The sequence below is a fragment of the Schistosoma mansoni genome, chromosome W (genome assembly GCF_000237925.1).
Source record: "Schistosoma mansoni strain Puerto Rico chromosome W, complete genome".
Lineage (NCBI taxonomy): Eukaryota > Metazoa > Platyhelminthes > Trematoda > Strigeidida > Schistosomatidae > Schistosoma > Schistosoma mansoni.
This window is the reverse complement of record NC_031502.1, coordinates 47,463,359-47,475,803: the sequence shown is the minus strand read 5'-3', so window position 1 is coordinate 47,475,803 and position 12,445 is coordinate 47,463,359. Positions and strand designations below refer to the sequence as shown.

General features: G+C 33.6%; 2 protein-coding genes across 2 annotated transcripts; both read left to right on the top strand.

Annotated features, from left to right (window-relative positions):
• Positions 1–662: 662 nt before the first annotated feature.
• Smp_142350 (hypothetical protein) lies at positions 663–2,363 on the top strand (the record flags this gene model as incomplete). The annotated part of the gene is made up of 2 exons (XM_018789936.1): positions 663–788; positions 2,121–2,363. The coding sequence occupies 2 exons, from the start codon at positions 663–665 to the stop codon at positions 2,361–2,363; spliced, it is 369 nt and encodes a 122-aa protein (XP_018655329.1).
• Positions 2,364–2,834: 471 nt separating this feature from the next.
• Smp_142340 (hypothetical protein) lies at positions 2,835–12,104 on the top strand (the record flags this gene model as incomplete). Its single annotated transcript, XM_018789935.1, has 5 exons — positions 2,835–2,840; positions 4,146–4,431; positions 7,222–7,372; positions 9,886–10,142; positions 11,932–12,104. 5 exons carry the CDS (start codon positions 2,835–2,837, stop codon positions 12,102–12,104), a joined length of 873 nt encoding a protein of 290 aa, XP_018655328.1.
• Between the last annotated feature and the right edge of the window lie 341 nt (positions 12,105–12,445).

The following is a 12,445-nucleotide window of genomic DNA, read 5'->3' as shown; positions in this document are numbered from 1 at the left end:
GATATTTGATCATGAAAACCTACGTATGAGGATCAGATCCAATAAACTGGTTCTCTTTGGAGATGATAGCTTGTAGATTATAAGCAGAGATAGATGATGACTATCAGTGGAATCTGAAACTCACATTTCCTCCTATTTGGGTCTCACCATTTGGATTTACCTGCATCTTAGAGTTGATGTTCACTCCGGAACTCGAATTGAGTACTGTCCATCCAAACGTTATCCACTGAACTATGGAGTGTAGATAATCACTTACTTATTGAATGGGTTGAATTTGAATTGATTTGTATTGGTTACTTGTGACTTAATGGATAAATTGAGGCAATGCCTCCATGATGTACATAGACTAAATAGAAACTGATCAATTTCAGTCCTTAACATCAACAGGAAGATTCAAACAACTAATGTAAATAAAGTTGTAGATTGTTTAGTAAAAGTATTTCATACTTACTAATTTGCTTTTAAGGCTGATTTCTTATTTTAACTTTAAGTACTAACTTAACCCCTACTTACTACTAAAGAACTACAATTGAATAACCAGTAGGCCAAATGATCTGGATTTATTTTATTCATCGTCTTTTTGACAGATTTCTGATTACATGTCCTGTTTGTTATCTTATTATTTTAGAAAGTTATTCCTGAATAATAGTGACAAATTCAAAATGGTCCAATGTTCTAATCGTTCCAGTGTTAAGTGTATTTCATTTAAGTTATCTCGTGTTCGATTTGTCAGTAAACCAGAGACGCAGTACCAAGAATTAATTGTTACTGGTAGTTGGTTGGAAGAGGTAATAAATTTCCTTATTTATTTTATTGCCTTCATTTTATTCGATTTATATCTTGATATAATAAAGTAAAGGACTTGATATTATTTGGTCGAATAAAATCGTAAGGTATCCCTAGATGTAAGTGTCTATGGTCTTGATGATCCACGTAGGATTCAAATCCACTACCGCGTATTCAGAAATAATACCACTGGACTATTCGGCCGCAAATGACTTTTACGTAGGAGTGAGATATTCATAAATGATTGACCACTAAGTTGCTACAAATGTCATGTTTGTCTATTCCTTTAGTGTTAATCGATTTCTATCGGTCAAATTGCAATGTGACTCTTATTCTACATGACTCGACATATCGTACACTATGATGAAATGTTAGATGGTTGAAAGTAATCGACAAGAAACCCTGGAGCTATCTGGCACTCATAAACAAGGCGTACCTGTAAATTTGAGGGGAATAATACTTCTTCTTGGATTCAAACCTGTGTCACCCAGCTTCACAGCTTAAAATGTTACTTCATAGTCCTTGATAGATGGAATTCGGTTAACACCAAGGAACAGGCAAACACAATATTTTTGATTATTGGTTAGAGAACTGTAAATGTTGTGACACTGATTTTGCCTCTAGATTGACAATAAACACTGGATATGTTCATCAGTAGTAGGATAGGACAATTTTTCCGTGCAATCCATTTTCTAACGGTTTCTAAGCAAATTTTATTTGGAACTAAACTCATCCAATCGATTTTACATGTTAACAAAAAATTCAATTATTTCTCAGTTATTATCGAGTCAATCGATCATACACAAAATATCATATGAATAGAATCCTTTAAAGAATCAAGTAATGTAATACACGAAGACTTGGTTAATTTAAACCAATTATATTATGCTAAATCATATACACGATTTGCTCATCTTCCTTGAATTGTCTCTTACAAACTCCGTCGTTTTACCATTCCTGTTGCTACTCATACCTTTTCTGGTTTTCTTTATCTCCTCTTCTGTCAATAAAAATCGTACTCTCAATTCTTGACACGTACTACTTTTATCTGTCCGTATAAGTAGCACACACCACAGTAGTTCATTTTACTAGTTTTACTGTTTTACATTAAAATACACGCTAAAACAATATTTCAGTATTTTTCTTAGTTTGTGATAAAGTGTTCAATAATTTATGGTGTTTCCATCCGAAATCTAAAGGTAATTTATGCATCAACACTTATATCTTTATTTTTTGATTTTTCTGTTTTGCTTCATTTTTGAAAATAAAACTAAAGATTTAATTAATCATTATTTATATCATTTATCATTATGTTCACTTTGTATTACGTTTAGGTGAATCGTGTATGTTTATGGCAATATAGCAGTGATCCTTCTGTTAATAACCATGATGAAACAGTTAGACCTATGTCAGAGAATGAAGATTGTACTACTGCTGGTGTGCTCGGTGATACTGTTGATGATCCACGTTTGTTATGCTCTCTTGTTCATCCGGGCTCTGTTCAAGATTTGAAGGTATGTTATATATATATATATATATATATATATATATATATATATCGTCGAAGAGATCGGTGAAATGTACCGGAGAGTTTTAATGGAACTGACTCCACTCTCTATTAGGTTTCGACTCTCAATGCCTAGTATCACTGATGAGTAATCAATACTATGTCTGTCTCATACCTATTACTATTTAAATTTTACCGGTCATGTTTTTCATCATTAGTGACGGCTTCTATATATTCAACTTTTAAAATTTCACCTTTGAATTGTGTTTTCTATTATAGTTTGCAATTTTTCTTATTCATAACATCAGATCCTATCAAAATTTTTCCTAGTATATTTCTAATATTACCAAAGTAGTTTTTTATTCAAATATTTAACTTATCCATAAACTCTACTTAGTGGCCTTCCAAGGTTAGTGCCGATCTCAAGCCCCGGTAAAGGAGGTTTTCGCGTACAGTTAGCAACCCCATCCCCATCAGGAAAAACTCATTATCTGTACTTTTCCACGTCTCAAATTTGTTATAAAAAGAGAACAATTCTAAAATGAAAGTAATATATTTAGTCCTTCAATACTTAATTAATTTGATAAGGTACAGAATAAGACGTCTAAGTTCAGGGTATACCGAAAAAATAACTTTTGTGTTATCAGTGACTTTCCTAATATGTAGGAATTGTTTAAAAGAAATTTAATTTGAAGATCCTTTAATGATATATTACATCTGGATATCTGTCTTTCAAACCAGTCGTTTATGGATTCAGCTTCCAATTTAAACGTTATGGTCTCTTTCAACCCTACTAGAATTTGTTATTTGTAAAGTACTGGGTGCAGTATTCTTCAAACGTTTAAAGTAATTGAATTGGCTACTGCTTGATGATCGATCGTCAGGTATATGAGCCATTCAACGTTCAATTCTGAGCTTATGATTCTAGTTTTGATAATAATAAGGATTTATGACGGTTATTATACTTATTTCAACTTGGATAAAAAAGTATTTCTGCATTTCTAACATATAACGTTGTCTAATTCATTAATGAATGCCTTATTTCGGCCTTTGTAAAATATAATAATTAGGGACTTATAATTGTATAGAACCTGATGATAAAGTTATTGAAAATAATTGTTCGCTTAAATATTCTTTATTTTTGAATATTCTATGGGTATTGTTAAACTGTTTATTATCTCTTTGATTTCTTTGACTATCCCTACTAGTACTCATATGAGTAGTGAACGTTAAATGTTTGTTCACCAGTTGTCAATTGGTAGCTTTTAGATCAGTAGTGATTCAGTCACTGTTTTATTGTTTACAAGAACTACGGTGTCTCCAAGACTTATATTCTTACTTACTGAGTTTTTCTACCATTCATGTTCAAATATATGATGTTGTACGATGTAGAAGAAATTACTTGATTGACTCGTCCATCAGTGTATAACCTAATTAGATCGAAATCATTCTAATATTAGGTTTGTCTATATTTTGTCGATACTATAATTTTTAAACTAGTTAACATGTAGTTTTGATGTTCAGATTGACTTGTCGTTACATTACATTTACATTTCTGTTAAAAATATTATATGAGATGGCGTTGGCGAGTACACTTAACTGGAAGATTGTTTTATTACTTCATTTTATACAGCAGTCTCAATTTCTCATCTTATACATTTCTTGCTTCTTACAGATTTATTAAAATGTAATCGTCGTAATTATAAACTGGAATGACTTCCATTTATTAACCGAAGTTTTATATTGTATTTTATCAATATTCTATTATTAACTTTATGTTAATTGAGAACTATCAGCCAAACATTTATTTAACTAAAAATACTAACTTATGATCTATTTTATTTACTTTAAGGTTCATCATCCAAGTAAAATTATTTTTTCTGCCAGTTCTAATGGTACTCTACAGTTGTTTCAAGCTTGTCATGTTCAACCTTGTCTAGTTCGAATATCTGCAACTAATTGGATGCCTTTTGGAGAGAATATTTTATGTGGTAATATTCCATCAGCTCTATCTAGTCTAGCAATCAGTACTGATGGTCTACATGCATATGTAGGCAATGAACTTGGTCAATTAGCTGTTGTTCAAGTAAACCGTATTCCTAATATTCAGAAAACTGATCATATCAAATTTAATAATGGTAATTTATGTATTCATTACAATTATGATTGTTTTGTAATTTTAATTAAATCTTTTAAATTCTATTGTTGGCATAATACTATAATAATAATAATAATAATAATGGTATTAATAATAAAATATATGAGTTACAATTTTCTATCAACTCTTATTCATGCATGTTTTCATTAGAACGGTCCAATTCATATTCACTTGAACTAATAAAAGTATCTAGTTAAAAATTATAAAGTTTAGAAATGTCAAATTCCATGGTTGGATGTTGACTTTATATTTTTCATCAGTCATTATTATTCATAGATGAACATTAAGAAAACATCTTGAATAAAAAAAAGTTCTTCTAGTTCATTTAGGCACCATCTACAGGACATGGAATATAAAGTGGGCAAAACGATGGTGTCCAAATAAAATTAATCACTAGACAATATAATTAAGTTATATTGAGATTCATGAAGGGTATGGTAACCAAAAACTAAAACTTGATCTATTTATCAAGAAAGAGTCATTGATTAACCTTCAGCTGCCTTATAAATGCTCTGTTGGAAAAACCGTAGTTACAATTCGATTTCTCTGTGATGAACAATTCATTTCTTAATTTATAAATATACAATTAATTTGAACCAACTAGGATTGAGAGTAGTATCTCTAATTGTTAAAAAGTGAACATAGGGAATATAATTTTTTAAATGAAGACAATAATGCAGAATAAAAAGTAGAAATTATTTCGAAACCTAAGATCTTTCTAACTTTACTAGCAAAACATCTTACCTGGTTTCTCTTATAATGAATGAGTATAAAGCTCAAGAAAAGTGTGTACTGACTTGCTGAAGAACTTTTCCTATACACACTTCTACTGACAGAACCACTTTCTTATCTGTTTAAAAAAACGTAGAGAATATGTGGTTTATTATCGAGTTCCTTCTCACACATAAATCTGATTGCCAAGTATTCATTGTTAAGTAGCTCTAAAAGTCCTTTTCCAATGTTCTGATCGACGATAATGAAAATACCATCAATGTAACCTCCAGAAAAGTCATGTTTGTCAATAACTCTCCTTGAGTAGTCCGTTTTCCTGTTGTGCATGAAAAGCGTTAGCAAGGATAGGACCTAGCGGTAAACCCATCAATATTCCATCAGTTTGTCTATACTATATGTTATTAAAGACAAAACAAACGTTCGTTGTGCATTTCAGAAGTAATTCCTTGAGACGAATCCCGGAAATTCTAATATTGATCTGTTTTTCATGTAGTTGTTGACACACAAAGTCAACTATATCAGTTAATGGTACATTGGTGAACAAGACAGCAACATCTAGGGATATCATCAGTTTCCCTTTTCAGTTTATAAGGCCCACCTGGGAAATGAAACTTGAAACGTCTTTAACGCTTTTGTTGACGACCACTTTGTGTAGGACTTCTAGGATTCGAACTAACCACTTTTCAGCTTTATGGTATGGGAAATTATACATATCTAAAACTGGACGAAGAGGAAGCCCCGACTTGTGGACTTGGGATAAACCATGGGGTCGTGTTGTGATCGATCCAGTGGGTTTAAGTGAATCGTGAATGGTTGGAGTAACGATCCTGTTATTTTTTCAATTTTTTAAAAGAATAGGGAAATGGAGTTACTTGATAACAAACTAAATTTCCTCTACGTTTTGTTAAACAGACAAGAAAATGGTTCTGTCAGTAGAAGTGTGTATAGGAAAGGTTCTTCAGCAAGTCAGTACACACTTTTCTTGAGCTTTATACTCATTCATTATAAGAGAAACCAGGTAAGATGTTTTGCTAGTAAAGCTAGAAAGATATGCTCAGACGACATTATAAACAAGTAACTAGATTTCATTCATAATGTGTTGATTGAAATGGGTTATTCACAAACTTATATTTGTCGAGAATTATTTTATTCAGTTCTACGTTCAAGGGAAAATTGAAATATTGTATTAATAAAAATTAAAACTATCTTTTGTGTTTCGTAACTCTTGTCGTTTTCTTCAACCAAGGAGTGGCAGATCTCTGTCTTATTGGAACATAAGACTTATAGACTTTATCATATATATATATATATATTGGATCTCAAAAACGTTAAGTCTTACTGCTAGCTACAATCCAGTTGTATATATCATACAGTTCCAGCAGAAACTCAATCATTCTCTATTATCATTGATAGAAATTTGTTTCTAGTTCGTGTTAAAAATTGGTTTCCAACAATAACTACATTTACACACCTCACCTAATTGTACAAACTAATTATTTGAAATACCTCTTCAAGCTATCAATTTTATTGTCACCTTGTAAAGTGATAGTTCTTGTACTTGGATGCTGGTTGCTGACTTAACTGCTTCCTACATTCCCGGACTACTACTGCCCGTAAACTCGAACGGTAGAGAAAAGGCGCAAAATCAGAGCAAAAGCTTTATTTCAAGGTCTATCTATGTACATAAGATCGAGTCTATATATAAGTTTCCAGATGACATTGATCTTCTAGAAATTTCTGGAAACATACTAAATGTAATAAGAATACAATTAATTATCCAGTCAAAACATGACACATAATTCTCCATTTTTCCAAATCCCTCCGAGAACTTCTAATCAATGCTGATTATGTAAAACGTTCTCGGCCTTTTCTGGCCCTCTAGAGACTTTGTCAATGGATATTTGTGAACTCTCATCATGAAGGCAAGTATATTAAATGTTATTTCCAAAATTAATATGCTGACTTCGTTCTATCTTACCAATTTCTCATTCATTTCTATTTATTTTCTTTCTTTTAAAAAAAATCAATTGTGAATTAGATGCAATATTAACATCAGGAGCAGATATATCTACCGTGAATGCACTTGAACGTGTAGATAATTCTACCTTGGCTAGTGTCAATCAATTAGGTCAATTGAAGCTATGGGATTTACGTACTGGTTTAAATAAACCACAACGTAGACTGTTACGGTAATTATGTACTGAAGTAGTTCTTTCTCCCGATAATTTGTTTGATTAACTTTTGATATTGTTTTATATTAGACTATTCTGTTAACATTGGTCGATATGTTTGTAGGCTCTTCTTTTATTTCATTGAAGTATCTTTAATAAAATGTTCTGTTGTTCAGTAGATTGAGTCATAAAAGTTGCTATCCAGAAGTGAATATCGATATATGCACTAAGTGGTTGCTGACTAGTACCAAATGTCATGTCATTGTTTGATCCTTAATGGTCGTCGGATTATATCGATCTAGTTGCAATATGGCTACTAGTCTAGCTAACTTGACATCGGGTGTACTGTTTTTATACTCGATGGTTGAAGGTAGTTGACTGCCGGTTCTGGACGTGAGTTTCATATTAGTTGGTACTCACCAGCAAGGTGTATTTGGATGTTTTTAATCTAAATATAAAGTCCCTGAGGGTATATTTATGTTGGAGATTTGTAACGAATACCTGTAAATGAGAACCTTAACTACACAGTTAACTGTGCTCTACCGCTCGGAAATTCATTTTTTGATCTGTGAATGATAAACGACTTTGATCTTGTTGTATAATGGGAAAAGAGTTGCTACGGATTTGTTAAAGCTTGAAAATTTCTGATCGATATCATGTACTATATTGTCAGTCGGATCAGTGACCAATGAACGACAACCGGAGCCTTATAGCTTATTGTTTCTCGAGCTCCTTTCCAACCCAGTGGCGATTCAGAAAACAATTATAGGAGGCACGTTAGTTTTCTATTGTGCTCAACTCAATTATGATGAAAAATCTCATGCAATAATATACTGGAGATCCCTAACCACACAACATACCAAATAATAAATCATACTTTAAGCACAATCAGACTATAAGTGGGTGAAACAAACAGTACATAATCAATTAGCAATAATTAAGGTTTAGTAAAATGTATGACAACAGTTAGAAGTTCTCTTGGAAGCCTACAACAAGGCGGATACAGAAATGTAGCAATATAGTTGTCTACTGATTATACAATAAAGATATCAATAATTATTACCCAGAAGATAACACTGGGAGTTCCGACTTTCTCAATATTCGTTCTGTTATAATATTTGTCTAATTTTTTTTATTTGGATGTTTCATACAAGAATGAAACCAGAGAAAAATGTGGATATTAACGAGTTAACTCTAAAATTCCTTGAGGATAGTCGTCTAGGTATTTTTTACCTAGGGCTTAACGGTCAGACGTTATTCTTTTCGTATGTGTTTACCTTCCTTTATGGTCATCCTAGTTTAGAACATATGACGGTTTTTATGTAATATTCGCAACACATTTCGATTGATTAGCATGGTTTCTAGGATTATAACTTTTATAATCATTCGGTATTCAACTGTAACACAGTTTAAAAAACTTTTAGTGACCTAAGTAGGATTCAGACCTCTCTAAAAAGGTCCCCCAAAATGCCCCGGTACGGCCGAGAGTGGGGAGAGTCCGCTCTCCCTCTCGAAATGCCCTCACATGGCCACGCCTATACAGCCTCTGCCAGGGAAGTCCTACTCACTGCCTTCTCGTGGCGGGGGTGTCGTTCACGAAAGTGAGAGGACAAAAACCGAATGTCCAGCGCTTTAACCGGGTTGGTGGACACGGAAATTCCACCTAGGGAAGTTAGAAAATCCTGATTCCAAACCAATAGTGCACATGGGCTCCAGTATCCTGATGGAACGAATGGCGTATGAACCTATTGTTGGTTACCGGCTACCATGGGACTGCATCTCCTCACGATGCTCCACTGCCTTGTGGGTTAGACCTTTAGGTCAAAGGCTCCGGATGTGGCCCCTTAAGAAAACCACCTGCTTCAGCTTATGCACCTGAGCAGTATTACAGCCCTCACACAAATCAAATGAAATTTGTGTGGCGCATATGTATCAGGTACCCCCTTATACCAATATTTATGTGTATAAATAAAATAAAAATAAAAAGGTATTTTCCAGATAATAGGTCTACTTCAAGTCTCAAGACATCAGCATACTTACTAATACCCAAATATAACTGTATTCTTCTGCCTGAATGCATATGTAACTCCATCGGTGGTAAGGTTTTATAGCAATCTATCACTAAAAAGTAATCCAAAACGATTACATCTTTTCACGTTAAGTCGCGCGAATTTACAGAGCCATCATCTGTATTGACCTAGTTCATAAGTGTTCATTATATTTTCCTACTCTCTATTTCTATTCAACTTTGTTATACTTTTATGCATACAAAACTCACATTCCACTATTTCTCAGGAGTCGAGTTTTGTACTTAGAAAACCCAAACATCTTATAATCGTAAACAGAAATCTATTCAATGAAAATTTTGTCAAAATATTCAAAAAGCTTTCAGTTACACGTATTATATTATCACTTAGATTAATGTAGATTCAATCTATATTTCTACTTGATCTGCCTTTTCGTATTGGATGTAGCATTTGCTGAAGAACTACATCATAAGCCTATTCACTTTGGTTTTTTTTTACTTAAAGTCCTGGAGAAACCCAACCTCTATTATGCTTGGGTCAGCATCCTGGACAACCTCATCTTTTATCTGTAGGTGGTGTTAATTCCTCTAGTGCAGCTGCTTATATATGGGATTTACGAGCTGAACAATATCCATTAACTGAAGTAGCCTGTGATGGTCAATATATATGGGAAACTGCTTTTCACCCACGTCAACCGAAACATTTATATATGGCTACAGAAACAGCTGGTTTATTGCAAATTAGTAGTCGTGATGAATCAGGTAAGTTCAACAATATTTTGGGGTTTTTTCTTACATTGTTCTTAACAGTTGTACATATAATGTAAACTAATAGCATTTCATTTATTCAAAGTGAAATTTTGACTGGCTCAATGAGTTTATAGACCTAAACTCATAATTATAAATGAAAATTTACTCGCTTTTGAAATTTTTCCCAAAATGACGTGATAGTTTCAAGTTTTGTTAGTGTGCACTATTTAAAATCTATTTCCTCGTATGTACGTAACTGTAGTCAAAGGTGCAATGATATAACTGCTAAGTACACTTTTATCTTTCTTCCCATAACCTGTCTATGCAGTTTGACTGTAGAGAGCAAATTCGTATTTGAGCCAGTTAGTCAACACAACTCACATTCAGTTAATAGACTAAGTGAGTGATGACTCTAACTGTATGGGAAACGAGATGAAGAAAATAAAGTTTTTGTGAACTATGTGGATTGGCAGAAAATATTTTACTCATTTTCAGGCACGCTTTAAATAGAAAACTAGGGACGGACAAATCAAGACGTGACACCAATTCATGAAGTCATTAACAACTAAGCTGAGTCGTGTAAATAGATTTAGACTACCTAATTGGGATCCGTGTGATCGTCGTAACTAATTATTCGAAAATTTGGGTGACATGGCTCAGAATCGTTCGCAATGGCATAGGTACATTCACTTTTTGTCTTCCCTGAGAACCTGATTCGCGAAACCGCCTTTCACCCTTTTTTTGTACGTAACCTTTCCTAGTACTACTGATAATGTTACTACTTTGGAATTTGTTTTAATTCTATCCCATTTTGTCAATGTGGTATGACAACTTGAACTAGTGCAGATATCTGTCAGGTTCTATGTTGCACATGACATGGCATTTCATAACAAGAAAGAATTAAATGTGATAGCCGTAATTTCCAAACGCCGTAATGATTATGGTAATAAGATGTACCAAATCATTTCATATTCCTACTTATATTCAGTAATACTCCTTCATTGTTACATGTTACACAGACAAAATAGTAGTTCTAAGTACTTAGATATGTTTGAGAACATATTGCAGATTATTGATTCGTCCCGTTTCTGTTCCACAGTCAAATTCCATTGAATGTAGGTGAATGCTATCAGTAATGCCCTTGGTACGGCCGAGGGTGAGGAGAGTCATTCCTACCTCTCCAAACGGTTTCATATGACCACGCGTATATAGCCGCTCCCAGGGAAATCCTACTCATTGTTTTCTCGCGGCGGGGGGGGGTTGTTTACGAAATTGAAAGGATGAAAAGAGAATATCCGGGGCTTAAACCGATTACGAAGCACCCACCTAGAGGGGTTGGAAAACCCTAATCCCGAACCAGTGGTGCACATGGGCTCCAGGATCCTGAGGAAACAAATGAACCGTATCTTCAAATCAAAGGCCAAGGGAGTAGTCCCTTAAGGAAACCATCTGTTTCGGTTTGGGCAAGCGGGCAGTATCCCGACCATCACACATTTGTGTGGTCTATATATATTTTGGTACCCCTTTGTGCTTAAATAAGCGAGCTGTCAGTATATATAAATCTCATTGTTAAACCCGACTATTTCACTAACCGAAGTTTGTGTTGATAGAATTACTTTTAACTTTTCTGATAACTTGGTATTTTTATCCATGATGTTACAAAATGGCAGACAGGTCAGCATGAAATATCGAGCTCCTATGCGACATCAATCCTGTTAACTTATATTTTCTAGTTCATTTTACTATATGCTATAAATGTCATAAATTCGTTTGTTTAAAAAAAATTACTCTTTATTTCAAGATTCATGGGTTGGATTCAAAGGTTCACGTCGTAAGTTAACTGTATCATCTGCTTTACCCGAAGATACATCAGCTAGAAATGTTATTTCTTTTGATATTTCCAATAATCTTCTAGTTTGTGGCCATTCAGATGCTGTTTTACAAACTGTTCCTTGTAGTGTGTATTTGTATTAAATGTGGAATATTATTATTATTATCATCATCAAAATGAGTGCTTTATCGCCTTTTGTGTTGTATTTTCTTCATTGTAATGTTTTCCACTATTGTTTGTATGACAAGTGACGGGTTTTGGTACATTTTAATAGTCCAAAGATTTTACGTCGCAACTTCGTCGATGGGATTCAATTTCCACTCAAGGTTAGATAAATATGAGAGAGGTTAGCGATAGATTGGTATAAATGTATCAATCCTACAGGTCAGCTGCCGTCCGAACAACAAAGTGGTGACATCTCTGACAGTGAGTGACTGAGTATCAAATATCACTTACCTCTACGCTACAAATGCTACTTGTTAAC